The 22,068-nt window shown below is 39.1% G+C and overlaps 2 pseudogenes and 2 gene segments (V, D, J or C); 1 reads left to right on the forward strand and 3 right to left on the reverse strand.

The window, feature by feature from the left end:
- Window positions 1–362: 362 nt before the first annotated feature.
- LOC109675672 (immunoglobulin kappa variable 4-1-like) lies at window positions 363–1,072 on the reverse strand. The segment is given in 2 exon segments: window positions 363–733; window positions 936–1,072. Coding segments are annotated over 2 exon segments (384 nt in total).
- Window positions 1,073–6,447: 5,375 nt separating this feature from the next.
- LOC109675673 (immunoglobulin kappa variable 4-1-like) lies at window positions 6,448–7,171 on the reverse strand (annotated as a pseudogene).
- Window positions 7,172–7,483: 312 nt separating this feature from the next.
- Window positions 7,484–10,468, forward strand: LOC109675674 (coiled-coil domain-containing protein 117 pseudogene; annotated as a pseudogene).
- Window positions 10,469–20,621: 10,153 nt separating this feature from the next.
- LOC109675675 (immunoglobulin kappa variable 4-1-like) lies at window positions 20,622–21,335 on the reverse strand. The segment is given in 2 exon segments: window positions 20,622–20,953; window positions 21,181–21,335. Coding segments are annotated over 2 exon segments (366 nt in total).
- Between the last annotated feature and the right edge of the window lie 733 nt (window positions 21,336–22,068).

Below are 22,068 nucleotides of genomic sequence, written 5' to 3' on the forward strand. Positions count from 1 at the left end.
AAATGGAATTGCTCTTGATTCAAGGAGGTTTAGTAAAGAGGAATTGTTCTGTCAACATGTGAAAAGCAATAGATCTTTCTATAAAGGGTAAAGATTAATTTTCTTGGCTCAGTCATGCAATATATCCACAAGAATTATTCAAGTTCCAGTAACTCAAAAACTCCTAACAATCTCTTGGATAGCCTTACATTTTTCTTCAATAACCTCCCATGCAAAGGGATCTAGATAAAAGACAGTTCAGGAATTTTCTCCTGAACCCTGTAAGCTCTCCAAGAACTACATCAATAAATGCAACTTCCTAGAAAGACAGGACGGATGTGAGATCAGCGTTATGTGAGGAGGAAGCAGCTGGTGCTGAAAAGGATCACTGACCCACAGCATAGGAAAGAGGTAGTTGACTAAGTCTGAAGCACTGTGGGTGGAAAGCTATAATACTGCTGACAGTAGTAATCTGCCATATCTTCAGCCTGGAGGCTGCTGATGGTGAGAGTGAAATCTGTCCCAGACCCACTGCCACTGAAGCGGTCAGGGACCCCAGATGCCCGAGTGGATGCCCAGTAGATGAGACGTTTAGGAGGCTGTCCTGGTTTCTGCTGGTACCAGGCCAGGTAGTTCTTCTGGTTTGAGCTGGATAAAAGACTCTGGCTGGACTTACAATTGATGGTGATTCTCTCTCCTACAGACGCAGCCAGGGAGGCTGGAGACTGAGTCACCGTGATGTCCCCACAGACACCTGCAATCAGGAGAGGACAATAAACATACATACACACACACAGACTTTATAATACAAACATTGAATATGTCATTTAAAATGCACTTTCTAATGGTTGGGCTCATATTGGAAATAGTCATTACTTCCTACTGCATCTTAAAAACCATTTTGTCAGCTCAACAACAGATTACTCTGAAGGAACTGTAGCATTTAAGTTTCTCACCAGAGACCCATAGCAACAAGGTGATGAGGACTCGGGTTTGCAACACCATCTTGTTGTCCCTGCCTGCTTAATGCAGCTCTGTTCTTATTGCAAAGGTGTCATTCATAAAATTGGAGCAGCTGGACTGGGCTGGAGGGGTTATGCAAAGCGATCAGAATATACAAAAACAAATTGTGCAGGCAGTGGACTATAAAAGTATCTGATTTAGAATACCAAGAATATCAACACAGAAAGCATAATTGTGTGACCAGAAAACACACAGGAGTTAGAGTTCTAAGATTAACTTAGACTCTCTAAAACCTCAAACTGCTAGTGAATTAATGAAGAGTTCCTATTTTAAACAAAAAATACTTGGAAGTGGATAGACTGAATATTGAGACCTGGCCTTTAAAAAAGAACTCATGGCAAAAGTCCCTGAGGTCAAAACAGAGTACCATCAAAAAAAAAAAGAAGAAGAAATGTTGTTTCTTATTCTGAAAATCCTCCAGGATTATCACCATCCCAAAATGTACAATAGGAAGAGAGAAAGTGAGGAGTTTCATTATAGGGACACTTTGTACCTATTGTATTATTCAGAAGTTTTGAGACAGCTTACCAAATAAATAGAAAGTAAAAGTTGTATTTTAACTTACTTTTATAATCATATCCAGGTCCTCTGTGTCTCCCAGTTCAGGGTTCTTGACACACTGATGGCTGGGCTGAAAGACAGTCAGATTCTCATTATATTTTAAAAGAATATCAAGTAAACATTACTGACATATTGGATGCAAAGTGTGAGTGAAATAGAATGTCAGAGAACGACTGCTCATGTGTTTAGGACTGAGTAACCAGAGAATTTGAAACAATGTCTTCTGAGAAGGGAAATGCCCAGGGAAAGCAAACTTGGAAGGCAGGTGGGAATTAGGACTTCAGGAGAAACACACTAGAATTGTGAGATGCTGTAAACCTCCACCTGGCAATGCTGCTAAGGTGGATGTTTATGTGAGATTCTGAAGTTCAGAGAAGCAGTCTGAACTGGAAAAACAAATCTGGGACATGAGGTAAGATCATGAGGCGATGAGTATAAGCAGGTGAAAGCAAACTGATAACTGGTAGATAGCCCAATAAGCAGAAGTCAAACAGATGAAGAGAAATAACAATGGACTCCTAGAAGCAGTAGCTACCGAGGTAATAAATGACCTAACAGTGATATCTCAGAATGAAGGCAGTGTACTCAAAATGCCTTTTCAGTTTAAAAATATGTAATTAATTTTTTTTTTTTCTTTTCTGGCACCGGGATTTGAAATCAAGGCCTTTGGTTTGCTAGGCAGGTGCTCTACCACTTGAGCCCTTCCTCCAGCCACTAAAATATAAAATTTAAAGAGCTAAACGAAGACAAATTTTTCCTTTTTGGTTAATTAGTTAAATGGTCCACACACTTTCATTTGTAGGATCACAAGTCTCTGGGCAAGTGGAAGAATTGGAAGGTTACTTTGAAAAACAGGTGGGCACTTACTGCCCTCTGCTGGCCTGCACTAAACACTCCAGGGAAGATGGTTCATCACCTTTTCTCTTGCAAAGCATCTTTAATGTTTTGCCTACTAGCCAGTGCTCTAGTGCAATAACTGGCACAGACTTATTTCAGTATCTCAGTATGAAAGCAATGACGAAGCTGATGCTTCATCTGTCACCTTATTTTTATTCTACACATAGGGTACAAGGTCACAGAAAATTTGTGTGCAAGCTCATTTGCTTAGTTCACCAAACTTATTTCTACTGCTCTTCCCATCATTTGACTCCACCTTCCCACCCAACAACTCCCATCTATAGGCAAGTACAGCACACAACCTGTTCTGCATGTTATAACAACTCTACTCTCTGGTACACTAACTCAATTGTCTGTTCCTCCACAGGACATTCCTGTCTTCACATTTTAGATGAATCCTCACAGGCACAGTAACTCTCCAGGATATCATCTGCTCTTTGGTCCTCTCATTCTTACATGTCTCCAAGTTCTAGGTGCTCAATCACATTGTTAGAAGTGTTCTGCTGAAGCACAGAGTTCTGTTTCTATGTACATACATTCTCATCAGTGCTGACTTCACAGTTTACCTTTCTATTCCCCGACATTCATCACTCTCTGGCTCAAATGTAGCCAGTGGAGTTCATGTCTGAGAGGAGATATTGGACATGTAAAGGTCAAGGGAGAGCCCTGTAAAAATGCACAATTGGCTTCACTGCTGAAGTCAATGAAGGAAGCCATATTGGAGGCAGGCATAAGCCTGATGCTAGGAGACCTTGGAGATCTGCTAGCACATTTGATCTTTCTTCTAAGAGCAGGCAATAAGAGCATGTGGTGAATTAGTAAGAATTAGTTCATGTTTTTACTGAGACAGTTTTAGTGCATGTTTTGCCTGATATGCATGGAAGGAAAAAGTATGGAGTCCATCATAATTTCTGGGCCAGCTGAACTGTAGTGCTTTCATCCTCTGAAATCACTTAATGATAACCAAAATTAAAGCCTGTGAACAATAGCAGTTCCAAATAACCATACAGGACCAAATCATTACTTGGTAAACTAAAAATAATGATATTATATACACAGAATTCTAATTTTGCTAGGCCATCAGTGTTTACCTGGAATCAATATACCTTCTCCCAGGTATTCAGTCAAACAAAAATTCAGTTTCTTAGTAGTGATTTTTCAGATGTAATGAAATACAGTGACTTTAAGAAGGGGAAATTTTCTGAGTAAAACCAATCAAGTAACAGAACACTTAAAAATCTGGATCTATAGTAAAAGAAAGGAAATTTGGAAAGATTCAGGACATGAAAAGGATTAGGTGAGGGGAGATTCTCTAATGCTGATGTTGGAGACAAAGGGAGGCCTGTTTGAGGGAATGAGGACACCTTCAGGACCTGCGAGCTGACAGCCAGAAAAGAAATGGGTCCTCAGCCTACAACTTCAAAAAACCAATTCTGCCACAGAACTTGAGATGGAAGAAGACCCTGAGCTTCACATTAAGTTCTGCCACCCTACTCTTCAATTTTAACTTTGAGAGTCAAAAGGAAACCATCCATCCAAATTCCTAGATTTCTGAAATATGTCCCTCTGATGGACATTTGTTCCTCAGCAATAAAAAACTAGCAGAGATATCACTGTGATATCTCCAGAGAAACAGAACTCTAAATAGAAGTTATCTCCCTAGTCCCCTTTGGAAACAACACAAGAATCCCCCTGGATAGCTATCTTAATCTCAAACTAGGAAAAAAGCCATGTTTCCCTTATTATCTTTTATGTTTTTTCTTCTGCAAAACCTGAGAACAAGAGGGCAGAACAGTTTCTTCCCAGGTGCAGGGGGCGTTGGCACTGGTAGGTGGGGGGAGGTGGTGGGGAAAAGGGTAGAAAGACGAATATGGTGTGAATAATGTATATACCATGTATGTAAATGCAAAAGTGATACCTGTTAAAATAAAGCAAAAAGGTTAAATTTTAAAAAATAAGAAGTAAACTCCCACTTAGCTCATGGCCAAGATGATGCTGAAATCTCTGGCTTGAGCTGCAATGTGGTAAAGCACTGTCCTTTTTCTACCACATATATTTTCCTCACTTGTGTACATACCCACAAAATCAACACTGAATTTTGTTCTACACACACACACACACACACACGCACACACTCACATATATACAGGTGTGGTGGCCCGTGTCTCTAACACCAGCTACTTTAGAGCAGAGATTGGATCATGGTTCAAGATCAGACTGGGAAAAAGTGACCCCCTGCTTCAAAGACCTAGTGGGAAATGTGCCTCATGTCTGTAACACCAGCTCTCCAAGAGGTCAGAGGCTTCCCTGGAACACAATGTACCTGTTATCTCTCCTACATAGCTGGGATGCCAGGCATCTGCCACCCAGACTGGCCCCAAAAGATTGACTTTGAAGTCTTTCCTTTCTGTCTTCATGGTTCCATGACACTGAAAGGACTGAAGACAAGGTGCTCTGTAAGGGACAGGAGAGAGCTGACAATGCCCCTAACAGACCTGAAACTAAGCTGGCCCCACATGTTCCAGATGCCCAATGCATGTTCCCTTTAATATGCAGCTTTATTAAACATTTCAAATTCATATTGTATTCTAAGGAATAGTGCAGGGGAAGGTCACGTGTTTAAATTAAATATGGACTCTTTCTATTATTGAAATGTTGCATGCATTCTAAGTATATGTAAACTTCTGGGTGTCATCTCACTAGACATTTACTTGATGTTATAGTATGAATACGGAATTTTACAAAGGACGTCTGTGTTGAAGTTTTGGTCCACAGTGGATAAATCCAATCACTGAGACCTGATTGGATTAAGAGAGCTCTAACTGAGTCACCACATTCATCCACTGATGGATTCATAATTTGATCGAATTTTGAGAAGGTTGTAGAAGTCAGGGGGATATTGGTTGGGGGAGGTGCATTCCTACAAGGGGATCTTTGAGGGGTTGAACCATCTCTGGCAGCTTCCTGTCTTTCTCTCTCTGCTTTCCAGCAGCCATGAGCTGAGCTGCTCTCCTCTGCCACACTCTTCCACCATGATGCCTCTGTCTTGCCACAGACCTAAAAGCAATGGAACAAGATAACCACGGAGTGAAACCTCTGAAACTGTGAGCCAAACAAATCTTTCCTCCTTTAAGTTATTAGCCTCAGGTGCTTGCCACAGTAAAGAAAACCCTGACAAACACAGTTGGCACAGCTCAACCACCACAAGTTTTATCCTGGGAAATGACTGACACATATATGCATATGGGCACTTCTGCACATCGGCAGATACCGGCCATCAAGTAAGTCACGAAAGTTCAATTCATATGCAGACAGCGTGAAGTGCTACAGAGTTCTTAAACAATTAATATGTGGTCTGTTAGATGCTTGTTCTTATTGTAACTCTGTGACCCAAAGTTGGTGATAAATCAACTATTTTAAATGAATCCATGAATGAAATAAGTTAGCACATTAATCATGGGACACAAAGCATTCCCCAAATATTGAATTCTTTAAATTAATATGAGATATAGACACTGGAAGATAGTCTGTTGAACACAAAATCACATCCATTCATACTACACATTAGTGTGGAATGATGTTTTTTGATGTCCACATTTGGAAAGCAAATAAAGAGACTTCAGAGGGAATGTACATCCAGAAGAAGGGTGAAAACTGATACTTCACTTGCTCTGAAGATGGAAGAAAAGGGCCACCTACCAAGGAATGCAATTGAACTCTAGGACCTGAAAAGTCAAGAGACATAGTCTCTTCTATTCCCTCCAAATGGGAATGCAGCCTTCCAACATCTTGATCTTAGCCCATTGAGTCCTATGTTGAACTTCTGACCTCCATAACTGTAAAATTAGTGATTTTTCATCTTCAAGCCACAGAGTTTGTGCTAAATTGGTGCAGATGAAATAGAAAACCAATACAGAGTTTCCCCCACTGCATTTAACTGTTGATACCTCTGTTCAAAATAATTTAAGATACAATGAGACCCTTTATTTTATTTTGAGCACTAAAATCCTTCCCATCACCAAGTCAGGCAATACAAGCTTTCAGGCAGATGGGGGAAGTGTGCAAGCACACAGCTTGTGGGGTGATGTGCAAATAGCTGATGAGTCTTTAGAAGAGGTTTGTGTTTGAAGCTGAAGCACTGTGGGAAGATCCTCATAACCCTGCTGACAGTAGTAATCTCCCATATCTTCAGCCTGGAGGTTGCTGATGGTGAGAGTGAAATCTGTCCCATCCCCATTGCCAGTGACAAGGTCAGGAACTCCAGATTCCCAGGTGGACACCCAGTAGATGAGAAGTTTAGGAAGCTGTCCTGGTTTCTGCCTGTACCAGATCAAGTAGTTCTTCCTGTGGTAGTTCAATAAAAGACTGGCTGGACTTGCAGTTGATGGTGACACTCTCTCCAGCTGATGCAGCCAGGAAGCCTGGGGACTGAGTCATCAGGATGTCTCCACAGGTACCTACAATCAGAAATGGACAGTGATCACATGTACATACACACACCGACTATGTAATACATGCCATTTAAAATGTCATTTTATGGTGTTATGTCATTAGATTGTTGGGGTTATATGAGAAATAGAAATTATATCCAAGTACATGTTACAATTTTTATCTCTACAAAAATATTATTCTGAAGAGATTGTGCCATTTTTAATTTCTCACCAGAGATGTAGAACAGCAGTGACATGAGAACCTGGGTCTGTGACACCATCTTGCTGCCCTTGCCTGCCTGATGCAGCTCATTTCTCACTACAACTTATGATTTCTGAGCAGTTAAACTGGGCCTGAGGGGCTATGCAAAGCAATCAGAAAATTAGGAAGCAAATTGCCTAAGTAGTGGGTTGTGAAAACACCTGATGTAAATCAAGAGCCAAAAATATTATCACAGAAAGGGTGATTGTGTTGTGCCACTAAAAATGACATCGGAGGCAAGCGCCTGTTGGCAGTCGCTGTGGCCGCCGCTGCCGGGCCTGGGAACGCGGGCCGCCGCGGTCGTGGTCACAGCTTTCTCGTCTCGCCAGCGATGGCCGCGCTCGGCCGGCCCTACAGCGGCCTGTCCCTGAGCAGCAGCTCGGACTTCCTGCAGCCGCCGGCGGTCCCGGGCCAGGCCTTCCCGCCGGGAGCCGACCGCACGGAACGGGCCCCGCAGCCGGGACCCCGCGCCGCCCCGAGCAGCCCCGGCGGGAGCGCGGCGCGCGGACGTTTCCGTTCACTGTAAAAAGAAACACAAGCGGGAGGCCGAGGACGATGATTGTCCAGCAAGAAAGAAACGACTGACTGAAGCAGAACTCTGTGCTGGTCCTAATGCCTGGATCCTCGGTACACATCAGGATGCAGAGGGTCCTGGAGCTGACCCGTGCGCTAGTGGCCTTTCTGAACCTGGCATGCTAGATGCTGTTTGTGAAGAAATGGATCAGACAACCGGAGAGCCGCAGTGTGAAGTTGCCCGAAGGAAGCTTCAGGAGATTGAGGACAGGATAATTGATGAAGACTAAGAAGTTGAAACTGACAGAAATGTTAACCATCTCCCCAGTCTTCTTCCCGATACTATGAAAACAGGTTTGAAGAGGGAATTTGATGAAGTCTTCACAAAGAAGATGATTGAGTCTATGAGCCGTCCTTTCATGGAACTTGTGCTCTGGAAACCTCTCCCTGAACTCCTTTCTGATAAGCCTTCTAGTGCTAAGAACTACACGGGAGAGAGCCAGACTAAGCATGCAGCTCCTGCCACTGTCTTCCCGCAGAGAGCTGAACTGCTGTTGGAACCTTCTCTTTACGACAGTTTGCAGACAGCTGCTAGCACAGAAGAAGAGATGGAACTCTACAGACCAGTTCTACACTAAATTTGTAGAGTTTTAGAAGGCTCTCCGTTCAGTAATGAGCCTACTTGCATAGTATAGGGTCTTGAAAGTTTTATGAAACGGGTGTAATATCTCCATCTGTGATGTGGGGTGGGACTCTCATTTTGGGTAGCCATTTATTGAATTCAACTTTTTGCCAAGGAAGCTTGTCTCAAAGGAGAAAGTTTTCTAGTGGGCTTATTCAAAGTATGTTAGATTTTATTCTCTTTAAAGGCAAGTGTAGAAGCTGGACGTATAAAGATGACTTAAGTCATTTGTCACATTGTCTAAGCCATTACACTTGGGGAACCCTGTTGAGTTGGAAAAGATGTCTAAGAAAGAAGGGTGCTCCTAATAAATACCACTGTCCTCTGACAGTTGGGTCACAGCCTTGTCTATAGAATTGACCTGTTGATAGTGGTGATTACATGTGACTGAGGGAGCAGAAGAAATGAAAGCAGTAGCTTAAGTCTGTTGCTAAGAATTGAGCAAGCTATGAAACCTCTACTAGTTGTCATTCAGCAGAGCTGTATTGATCTGAATGCCCAGTAGCACTGTGGCTCACCTCTTGGGCTTGGAAAATGCCATGAGAATCCAAAGAAAAGATTTTCCTTTAAGGCTTTGCCTTATGCTACTGTTGCTCCTTGATCTCCCTTGCATAATTGATAAGCCTGGTTGTTCAGTGATGTTTACAACTTACCTTTGAGTGGTAGTTTAAAATGTGAGGTAATCCATCTGCAAACTGCGTGTGGGAGAAGTATCCGTTAACACTAAGAAAGTGCTGTGTCAGCTAAACCCAGCACTGGTAATATCTGTAGTTGAAAAAGGGAAAGGTTGCACTGGTATTAGCAAGTTGAATTTTTAAATGTTAGTCTTGAATTTATTGAGTGAGTGAGAATATATGGGCAAGCAATGTCAAAATTTACTGAAATCGCCAATTTGGTGCTTAAACTTGTATAGTAAGCCTAAGAGTGAACAGCTTCTTGCCAGCAGGAAATCTGTCTTCTTGAGTACCTAAACCAGGCTCCAGGTATCTTTTGGGAATAATCAGGATTAAGGTAATACTTTCATCACACAGCAGGGAGACTACCCCAGTTCTATTTTGTTTTCTGGATTTCTTCCCCGTTTGTAGGGAAAAAATGGTTTATGCCAAGTAAAGGTGAATGTTTAGAAAGCAGCTTCCAGGCAGTTTTGAACCCATACTGAAATCCTTCCCCTTGTTACAGATGGTGTAGAAGTCACAAGTCTGTTAATTGGGCTGTTTCTTCTCTTGCCTGTTGTTCCTGCTCCCTCTATTTCTGTCTAAATAGTCAGGAAGAGATTTATTGTTTAATATTTAAACAAAATATTTAATGTCTACACAATAAAATTATTCAGACTTCAAACCAGTATTGAAACCAGTTGGAAACTAGCTAATAGTTCCTTAATCTCAGACTTAGAGATGAATGTAAACTGTATTCTGTTGAAATGTGCAAGTTTTTTATTTACGCCATTTGAAAACTCCTGCCTTGAGGTTATTGTTTAATGGGACCGACTAGTGAAGTTTGTAGCCTTAAATCTCCATGCTAAAAAGTTTTAGTACAGTTCAAAAACATGAAGGGAATGCGTGGAGTTCCAGCATAAAGGTAGAAAGAGAGATGGTGGCTTTCCAAAGAAAGAAACACCAAGATTGTCTTTAGTAGGAACTGTTGGATAGGTCTCTGATCAAAGGTGTACACCATAGGAAGGAGAGCCCCACAACATAACTTTGATAGAACTGATGAACAGAGGAGAGAGTCTGGATTCTGCTAATCAAAATCCAAGCAGAATTTTTTCAGGAGTCATTATCTGACATCATTTCTGCAGGAAAGTGGGTGTTTAATGTCCTTTTGGGCTTTATTTTCTTGCACACATTTGTACAAAATTTTCTTCATCCTTGTGGAGCTTATTCATCTGAGCCGTCTACAGCCCCAAGGCCTCTGCACTTCGTTTTTCTTTCGTAGCATAAGTCTTTTGCTTTCGCCTTAAGGTTTCCCTAGGAAATTAGCAGGTCTTTTCATTTTGTACAGTTTTTGCAGCATGGATCAAACATTGGCTTAGTATGCTAATGTGTGAAGAGAAAAAATTACCTAAAGCAGGTGAGCTTTGATGAACAAATGAATATTTTCTATGAGTTTGAGTAGGATATGTGTGGGTTTTTTTTTTTTTTTTTGCTAATTAGTATGAAGAAACTGGGCTTATATCCAGTTCTCACAAATGTTAATCAGCTAAAAAACTGCTACACAGTCTTGGAAAGGTGTAAATGTGAAATTTAGAAAAATAATTAGGGTAGGTCTTAGAACCATGGGAAAAATGTTTACCAGTAAGTTCATTTGTTATTTTGGATCTGAAACTTGGCTCTGATTAATAGTGACAAGTATGGTGCAGTACCAGGAAAGTTCTGGAAGAAACTGTCAATTTTACTTTAAAATGAGAAATATGGTGTTTATGTATTTTATCATTTTCAATTAAACTTCTTAAGTGTTTAAAAAAATAAAAAAATAAGAATGACATAGAAGTCAGCTTTGAAGCTTTCAGGTCAACTTAGAAAGTGTACACCACAAACCACTAGATTCTCTAACAAACAGACTTAGTTTAAAATCAAAAAATATGTTTAAATTGCTTGAGTTTTCACAAAGTATAGGTGAACTATCTCAGTGAAACAAAAAAGGTATTATAAAGCAATGACAATATAAGAAAGAAAGAAAGAAAAATAAGGAAAGGGAACACAAAAGGAGTGAAGAAGCAAAAAAGGAAAGAAATCAAAGGGAGGGCAAAAGGGAGAGGAAAGAAAGGGAAGGAAAAAACAAAGATAATTTGAGTATAAATTAAAAACAATAGAAATAACATATAATAAAGATTCTGCCCTGAAAGCAAAAAAAGGAGAGGGAGAAAGGGAGAAAATGGAGGAAAGGAAAGAAGAAAGTGACAAGTCTGGGACAATTTTTTATCATCTATCCCAGAAATTTGTCCCACCTCCAAAACCACTCTTATCCACAAGCCATTGAAGAGCACTGCAAACACTTGCATCCAGTCCAGGTCATGCATGGGTAGAGGAAAAGACAGCATGGAATTCACTCTGTGGGAAATCCTGTGGGATTCTAATTTAAGGCTGGCATCAGAAGGGCTCTAATATCAAAGGAACTGTGAACCAGAGAGGAGCTAGAATCTATTCATCACACAACTGCTAGAATTGAAGAGAGGCTTCTTATGTAAAGTGAGAAATGGAGTGGAGAAAAACATTCCCTTGGAACACAATGATTCTGACCAACCATGCCAATATGTTCACTCTGTGAATGCGTGGCCTAGAGGAGGCTATATCTCACCAACCTTGACATTGGTCTAAGATGGCCCTCCTTACTGGTAAGATGCCCAAGTGGAAGCCTCTCTGGAGAAGGTCATGAACACCCTCAGTCCTCAAGAAACCACATGAATAATTTTCAAAAGTCAATGGACCACAAAGTTAGAGACTCTTGTAACCCAAAACCAAAAAGATAATTTGAGTGTGAATCAAAAACAACAGAAACACCTTCAGATTTGGGAATTATGAAAGCATGATTAAGAAATAAATTATAGGGGAAAAGGAAGAATACTGGGAGGTTAGGAGAATGGAAATATACTGCATATATACATATGAAGACCGCATAATGAAGCCCACCAACACTCTTGGAAAGGGGAAAAGGGAAATGGGAATACAGTAGAGGGGTGAGCTTGTTCAAGGTACATTATATGCATTTATGGCATTATCACAATGAGATACACTGATTAATGTAGGACCATTTATACAAAATAAAAAAGAATTAATAAAAAAATAAACAGTGTTTATACTTATAATCTGTGCTACTTTTAGTTGTGTAGATTGTGTCCTCTGTTGTACATGTAGGTTTTAGTTTGATGGAATTCCATCTATGTACTTTTGCTTTTGTAGCCAGAACTTTTAGTGTAATAAGCAAAACATCACTGCCAATATCAATATCAGGAATTTCATCCTATATTTTCTTACAGGAATTTTATGGTTTCGAGTCTCACATTATTTTATATACTTTCTATATTGTGTATCATAAGGATCAAATTTCATTCTTTAGCATGTGGTAAATCAATTTTATAAGACATTCATTGAAAAGACAAACCTTTAGCCATTGTGTCTTTACCATGTCCTTCTCAAAAAATTATTATTCCATGAATTTATGGGATTATTTCTGGATACTGTCTTCTAGTCTATTAGTGCATCTGTTTGTATGCCAGTACCATGGTTCTTTGCTATATTTTGGAATTTAAATTAATTTAATTTAAATTTAAATTAAATTTAAATTTAATCAGCACCTCCCCACACGAACTCTAAATAAAAAAAAAGACTGCAATTGCAACAGGCAGATAGGGCTGTATACTGGAGAAAACAAAAAAGCACATGCATCCAGGAGAACTCTAAACAAACAAAGCCTGTGGGGCTAGGTGAGTGTATAGCTCATTCCTGAGACCTGTAATAAATAAACCCTGCAATGGCAGCTGGCTGACAGTAGGTGGCAAGTGAGCCACAGCCTCAGATAGACATTCACAGAGCTGTCTCCAGATTCTTTTTCTTTTTTCTCTTCCTTTGATGAGACAATGACAGAATTAGGACTGGATGCTAAAGGACTAACTGAAACTGCATTGCATTTGAACGTGGGATATATATTTTGTTTGTTTGGTTGGTTTGCTGGGTTTTTTGGTTTTTGTTTTTTCCCCTTTGATGAGACAATGACAGAACCACTTCTGAGGCACCAACACCAAAACTAGAGGCTGAAGGACAAACACCAAAATTATTAAGACTGAAATTTTATTGCATTTGAACTTGGGTTTTTTCTTTTTAATCCTCCTTCTGTCTCTCTAATGACTGCTTAGCTTACTGTTGGTTAGTACACTATCTCTCCCTGTTTATATCTTTGGCTCTGGTTTTGTGTGTGTGTGTGTGTGTGTGTGTGTGTGTGTTTATTTGTTTTGTTTTTTTCCCTTTGCTTTCCCTCTCCTCTCACCCTTCCACTCTAGATATCACCATTGTTATTATTACAAACTAGACAATACTGAATTACACACAGTACAGGGCAGTAACAATAGCAAAGGTAATGATGGGAAGACAGAAAAAAGAGGGAAACCATTTTCCCACCAATAATAAATTAGTACAGGAACCAGAGGGAAATGAAGAAAATAGATGCCCAGATCCAGACTCCAACAAAATGAAGATAAACTACGTCAAAGAAACCAATGAAGTCCACAAGAATAATCTAAAAGAAGAAATCCTACAGGTAACCAATGAGAATTTTATAGAGATGATACTGGATATGGTCAACCAAAATGTACAGGAGACACTCAAGAAATTCCAAGACAACAAAAATAGAGAATTGGAAAAAGCACAAGAAGAAATAAAAGAAGCCACAGGAGCACTGTATAAACAACAAAGTGAAACAAAGAACATGATAAATAAAGAGATAAATGAACTCAGGATGAAAATAGACAATATTAAAGACTAAAAGACTCAGGATATTGAAAACCTCAGAAAAAAGAATGAAACAGAAATGCAAAACAAAATGAAAGGCCAATCCAGCAGAGTAGAACAAGCAGAAGACAGAATCTCAGAACTCTAGGATGAAATAATAATCAATGGAAAAACAGAAGAACTATTAGTTAAACAACTCAAGACCTGTGAAAAGAAAATGCAAGAACTTACTGACTCCATCAAAAGACTAAATCTGAGAATCATGGGCATTGAAGAAGGAGAAGAGGTGTGAGCAAAAGGAATGTGTAATATATTCAACAAAATAATAACAGAAAATTTCCCAAATCTAGAGAACACTATGCCCACACAGGTACAGGAAGCCTCCAGAACACCAAACAGACTTGACCAAAATAGAACTACCCCATGACATATTATCATTAAAGCAACAAGCACAGAGTATAGAGAAAGAATATTGAAGGCTGTAAGAGAGAAAAAACAAACAACATACAAAGGTAAATCCTTCAAAATCACAGCAGACTTCTCAACAAAAACATTAAAAGCAAGAAGAGCTTGGGGTGAGGTCTTCCAGAGACTGAATGAAAATAACTTCAACCCTAAGATACTCTACCAAGCAAAACTGTCATTCAAAATAGATGGAGCAATAAAAGTCTTCCATGATAAGCAGAACCTAAAACAATATATTACCACCAAGCCACCACTACAAAAGATTCTTCAAAGGATTCTGCACACAGAAAGAGAAACCCAACATAACCATGAAATGGGAGGCAGTACCAAACCACAGGGGAAGGAAAGACAAGAAAGTAGAGAGTAACATTGATTTAGCTACACACAATCAAACCCTAAAACAACTAAGACAACTAAGTGACAGGACTCACCACATACAATCAATACTAACACTAAATGTTAATGGACCTAATTCCCCCATCAAACCGCTTGAAAAACTGGTTTAAAAAGGAAGATCTAACAATTTGTTGCTTACAGGACAAGGCTTCTCATCAATAGAAATAAGCATAGGCTTAGGATGAAAGGCTGGAAGAAGATTTACCAAGACAATGGCCCCCAAAAACAGACAGGAATAGCAATACTTATCTTGGACAAAGTAGACTTCAAACCTATATTGATCAAATGAGATAAAGAAGGATATTCCATACTAATAAATACTAATAAAAGGGGAAATAGACCAAAAGGCAATAACAATTATCAAACTATATGCACCCAACGTCAATGCACCCAATTTCATCAAACATACCCTGAAGGACCTAAAAGCATATATTAACTCCAACACAGTGGTTGTGGGAGACTTTAACACCCCACTATCATCAATAGATAGGTCATCCAAACAAAAAAAATCAATAAAGAAATCCTAGATCTAAAACATACCCCAGATCAAATGGACCTAGTTGATGTCTACAGAACATTTCATCCAACTTCTACACAATATACATTCTTCTCAGCAGCGCATGGAACCTTCTCCAAAATAGATCATATCCTAGGGCACAAAGCAAGCCTTAGCAAATACAATAAAATAGAAATTATACCATGCATTCTATCTGATCACAATTCAATAAAACTAGAACTCAACAACAAAAATAAAGACAAAAAACATGCAAACAGCTGGAAACTGAATAACTCATTGCTTAATGAACAATGGGTCATTGATGAAATAAAAGAGGAAATTAAAAGATTCCTGGAAGTCAATGAAAATGAAAACACTACCTACTGGAACCTATGGGACACAGCAAAGGCAGTCATGAGAGGAAAGTTTATAGCCATGATTGCATATATTAAAAATAATGAAAGATCTCAAATCCATGACCAAATGATACATCTCAAACTCTTAGAAAAACAAGAACAAGCAAATCCCAAAACAAATAGGAGAAAAATAATAAAAATAAGTGCTGAAATCAATGAAAGAGAAATAAAAAACCCCATACAAAGAATTAATGAAACAAAAATTCAGTTCTTTGGAAAAACAAACAAGATTGATAGACCCCTGGCAAACCTAACTAAAATGAGGAGAGAAAAAACCCACATCAGTAAAATCAGGAATGCAAAAGGGGAGATAACAATAAACGCCATGGAAGTCCAGGAAATCATCAGAGACTACTTTGAGAACCTATATTCAAATAAATTTGAAAATCTAAAAGAAATGGACAGATTTCTAGATACTTACAATCATCCAAAACTGAACCAAGAGGACATTAATCACCTGAATAGATCTATAACACAAAATGAAACTAAAGCAGCAATCAAGAGTCTCCCAAAAAAGAAAAGTCTAGGACCTGATGGATTCTCTGCTGGATTCTATCAGACATTGAAAGAAGAACTAATACCAACCTGTCTTAAACTGTTCCACAAAATAGAAAGGGAAGGAAAACTGCCTAACACATTTTATAAAGCCAGTATTTTACTTTTCCCAAAACTAGACAAAGACTCCTCCAAAAAGGAGAACCATAGGCCAATCTCCTTAATGAACACTGATGCAAAAATACTCAATAAAATAATGGCAAACCGAATTCAACAACACATCAAAAAGATCATTCACCACGACCAAGTAGGCTTCATCCCAGGAATGCAGAGGTGGTTAAACATACAAAAATCAATAAATGTAATACACCACATTAGCAGAAACAAAGACAAAAACCACTTGATCATCTCAATAGATGCAAAAAAAGCCTTTGATAAGATCCGACACCATTTCATGATAAAAGCTCTAAGAAAACTAGGAATAGAAGGAAAGTACCTCAACATTATAGAAGCTATATATGACAAACCTACAGCCAGCATTATACTTAACGGAGAAAAACTGAAACCATTCCCTCTAAAATCAGGAACCAGACAAGGATGCCCACTATCTCCACTCCTATTCAACATAGTACTGGAATTCCTAGCCAGAGCAATTAGGCAAGAAGGAATAAAAGGAATACAAATAGGTAAAGAAACTGTCAAAATATCCCTATTAGCAGATGATATGATCCTATACATTAAAGACCCAAAAAACTCTACTCAAAAGCTCCTAGATACCATCAACAGCTTTGGCAAGGTAGAAGGATATAAAACCAACATAGAAAAATCATTAGCATTTCTATACACTAATAATGAACAAACTGAGAAAGAATATATGAAAACAATTCCATTTACAATAGCCTCAAAAAAAATCAAATACCTAGGTGTAAACTTAACAAAGGATGGGAATGACCTCTGCAAGGAAAACTATAAACTTCTGAAGAAAGAGATTGAGGAAGACTATAGAAAAGTGGAGAGATCTCCCATGCTCATGGATTGGTACAATCAACATAGTAAAAATGTCTATACTCCCAAAAGTAATCTACATGATTAATGCAATTCCCATCAAAATCCCAATGACATTCATCAAAGAAATGAAAAAATCAACCATTAAATTTATTTGCAAACCCAAGAGGCCACAAATAGCCAAGGCAATACTCAGTAAAAAGAAAAACTCTGGAGGTATCACAATACCCAACTTCAAACTATATTACAAAGCAATAGAAATAAAAACAGCATAGTACTGGCACAAAAACAGACATGAAGACTAGTGGAACAGAATAGAGGTCCCGGATATGAAGCCACACAACTAAAACCAACTTATATTTAACAAAGGCGCTAAAAATATACGATGAAGAAAAGACAGCCTCTTCAACAAAAACTGCTGGGAAAACTGGTTAGCAGTCTGCAAAAAAACTGAAATTACATCCGTATTTATCACCCTATACCAATGTTAATTCAAAATGGATCAAGGACCTTAATATCAGACCCCATCCTCTAAAGTTGGTACAGGAAAGAGTAGGAAATACTTTGGAACTAATACATATAGGCAAGGACTTTCTCAGCAACTAAGAGATAGCATAGAGAAATGGAACTTCATAAAACTAAAAAGCTTCTGCTCAACAAAAGAAATGGTCTCTAAACTGAAGATACCACCCACAGAATGGGAGAAAATATTTGCCAGCTACACATCAAAGGACAGATAACCAGAATATATAGGGAACTAAAAAAAACTAAACTCTCCCAAAATTAATGAACCAATAAAGAAATGGGCAAGTGAACTAAACAGAACTTTCTCAAAAGAAGAAATTCAAATGGCAAAAAACACATGAAAAAATGCTCACCATCTCTAGCAATAAAGGAAATGCAAATTAAAACCAAAGATTCCACCTCACTCCTCTTAGAATAGCCATCATTAGCAACACCACTAACAACAGGTGTTGGCGAGAATGTGGGGAAAAAGGAACCCTTTTACACTGCTGGTGGGAATGCAAACTAGTACAACCACTCTGGATAAAAATCTGGAGGCTTCTTAAAAATCTAAACATTGATCTACCATTTGATCCAGCAATACCACTCTTGGGGATATACCCAAAAGACTGTGACACAGGTTACTCCAGAGGCACTTGCACACCCATGCTTATTGCAGCACTATTCACAATAGCTAAGTTATGGAAACAACCAAGATGCCCCAAAATGACAAATGGATTAAGAAAATGTGGTATTTATACACAATGGAATTTTATGCAGCCATGAAAAAGAATGAAATCTTATCATTAGCAAGTAAATGGATGGAACTGGAGAACATCATTCTGAGAGAGGTTGGCCTGGCCCAAAAGACCATAAATCGTATGTTCTCCCTCATATGCAGACATTAGATCAAGGGTAAACAAGGGGACTGGACTTTGATCACACAATAAAGCAAGAGCAAACAAGGGAGGTATGAGAATATGTAAGACACCCAAAAAACTAGATAGCATTTGTTGCCCTCAATGTGGAGAAACTAAAGCAGATACCTTAAAGCAACTGAGGCCAATAGGAAAAGGGACCAGGAACTAGAGAAAAGGTTAGATCAAAAAGAATTAACCTAGAAGGTAACACACATGCACAGGAAATCAATGCGAGTCAACTCCCTGTATAGCTATCCTTATCTCAACTACCAACACCCTTTGTCCTTCCTGTTATTGTTTATACTCTCTCTTCAACAAAATCAGAGATAAGGGCAAAATAGTTTCTGCCTAGTAGTGAGGAGGGTATGGGGGAGAGGGTGGGGGTGGGGGAAGGGGGGAGAAATGACCCAAACATTGTATGCACATATGAATAAAAGAAAAAAAGGGAGGTTTATGGTTTTACCTAGGCTAGCCTGGGTCAGCCTACTCAGCTAGGATGACAGGCATGTGCCACCATGTCTGGCTCCAACATATCAGATTTGAAGAAAATCATGGTCTGTCCATTCTATCTTCATTGTCAGGTTCAACAACAATTGAAGGAACTCTAGGCAAGGTGATCTTTAAGGGACAGGAGAGAGCTGACAATATCGCAAGCAGATCTGATGTTTGAGATTCATAATACATGTTCCTTTTGATGTGCAGCTTCATTAAATATTTCAAATTGTTATTGTATTCTAAGAAAGAGTGGGGGATTTCACTTATTTCAATGTTTACATTGACTATTCCTGTTGTTGAAATTCTACATGTATCCTAAGTAGAGATAAATTTCTGGGTGTCAGACCACTAGATATTTACTTGATGCCATGGTTTTGGTATGAATTGTTCCCCAAAGGAATTATGTGTTGAAGTCTTGGTCCCCAGTTGGTAGGTGACTGGATCATGAGAGCTCTGACCTAATCAATAGTTTAGTCCATCAGCAGATTCTTAGTTTAGTGGCCTTATTGGGAAGTAGTATAAATCAAAGGGGAGGCTGGTTGGAGAAGGTGCATCACTAAGAGGGGAACTTTGAAGAGTTGTACTGTCCCTGGCATCTTCCTGGCTCTCTCTGCTTCCCAGCAGCCATGAAATGAGAAGCTTTCCTCTGACACACCCTTCCACCATGATTCTTCTACATTGCCACAGACCTAAAAGCAGTGGAACTAGATGACCATGGAGTGAAACCTCTGAAACTATAAGCCAAACAAATCTTTCCCTTTTAAGTTATTAGCCTCAGGTGCTTGCCACAGTAAAGAAAACCCTGGTAGTGTGATGCTTTCAGCTTTGATCCTCCTTCTCAATACTGCTTTGACTCTTTGAAATCTTCTGTGGTTCCATGTGAATTTTAAAATTACTTTTTCTAGCTGTTGAACAATAGGGGAAAGGAGGAAAAAGGTAAGGAAATATAATAATAGAGGGAGTTAAATTAATTAAAGTACAAATATTCACAGGTAAAATACCATGACTAAACCCCTTTGAACAATGAACATACACTTAAGCAATGAAGGACAGGAATGTAAAACAGATCCTACTGGGGGAAGTTTCTAGAAGTAGGGGAAGAATGAATGGAGAGAGTAAAGAATGGTGAATATTGTCAATGTACCTTATATCAGTGTGTGAAGATGGAACACTGAAACTTATCAAAATCATTTTAAATAGGAGGGAGGGGTATGAAGGACAATGATGGTGGAGGTTAACCTAACTGAGATACATTGCAAGCATTTATGGAAATGTCACAATGGGACTCCCTGTACAACTAACATACAAATAAAAATACCTTTAAAATAATTACTTTTTCCATTTCTGTGAAAATATCTTTGACATTTTGAGAGGTATTGTATTGAATATGTATGTTATTCTTAGAAGCATAAACATTTAGCAATGTTAATACTTCCAGCCCAAAACCATGGGATATCCTTCCATTTATTTGTGTCTTCTTCAATTCATTTCATTAGCACATAGTAGATTTTTCACATTCAGCAGTACTCGGGATTGAACTACAAGCCTCACACTTGCTAGGCAATCAGTCCACAACTTGAACCACACATGTGAGGAGGAAGTAGCTGGTACAGCAAGGATCACTGACCCATGGCATAGGAAGGAGGTTTTTGATTAAGACTGAATCACTGTGGGTGGAGAGCTATAATACTGCTGACAGTAGTAATCTGCCACATCTTCAGCCTGGAAGCTGCTGATGGTGAGAGTGAAATCTGTGCCAGACCCACTGCCACTGAAGCGGTCAGGGACCCCAGATGCCCGGCTAGAGGCTGCATAGATCAGCAGTCTAGGAGGCTGACCTGGTTTCTGCTGGTACCAGGTTATACTTTTACCAATGCTCTGACTGGACTTGCATGTCATGGTGACCCTGTCTCTTTCAGATGCAGCCAGGGAGCCTGGAGACTGGGTCATCACGATGTCCCCACAGGCACCTGCAATTGGGAATGTACAATGATCACACACACATATACACACATGGATTTTATCATATACACACGGAAATGTGGCATTTAAATGCATTTTCTAATGGTATTGTAACACAGCACAATATTTAGTCCATTTTGAAGACAGTCATTATTTCCCACTGCATCTTAAAAACATTTTTCAATTCTACAAAGAAACTACTCTGAAGAAATTGAGCACTGATTAAGTTTCTCACCAGACACCCAGAGCAACAGGGACATGAGGACCTGGGTCTGTGACACCATCTTGCTGCCCCTGCCTGCTTGATGCAGCCCAGTTCTCACTACAAAGGCCACGTTTATAAATTCTGAGCAGCTGAACTGGACCTGAGGAACTATGCAAAGCAATCAGAAAATAAGGAAGTAAAATGTATGAGTAAAAGTACCTGATGTAAATGAAGAGCCAAAAATATCATCACAGAAAGGATAATTGTGTCACTTGAGAACACATAGAAGTCTACTTAGAAGCTCTCAGTCAACTTAGAAGCTCTAAACCACAAACCACTAGATAATCTAAAGAAGGGCTTTAGGAGGCTGAGGGAGGAAACTAAAGCTAAGCCTGGTCAAGGCCACCCTGGGATATATAGTGAGAATCTGTCTCAAAAAACAAACACTAAAAAGGAGGTGTGGAGAGGGATAGAACTTTAAAATAAAAAATATGTCTAAACAGATTGGATTTTACAGAAATGGTAGGCTAAGGACCTCACATCAACAATACTGATGAAATAATAAACCATACTAGAAAACTAACAACAAAATAAAGAAACAAGTGAAGAGGAAGGGAGAGGACAGAAGCAGGAAGGAACAAACAGGAGAGAAAAGTGGACTGATGGAGGTACAGGGAGGAAAAGGGCAAAGAAAATAAGGGAAAAGAAAAAAGAAAGTAACAACTTTGAATCCTTTTTTTTAATCAATGACCAAAATATGTCACAGTTCTGAAGCCACACTTACTATGAAACCAATGAAAAACACTGCAAACATTTGAGCCTCTGTTTCTAGGATATGCATGGACAAAGACAGGCCTGGAATTCACTCTGGGAGGAATCTTGTGACTGTAATTTAAGCCTATGGTCAAAGGGGCTCTA

This window comes from Castor canadensis, chromosome 12, assembly GCF_047511655.1.
Source record: "Castor canadensis chromosome 12, mCasCan1.hap1v2, whole genome shotgun sequence".
NCBI lineage: Eukaryota > Metazoa > Chordata > Mammalia > Rodentia > Castoridae > Castor > Castor canadensis.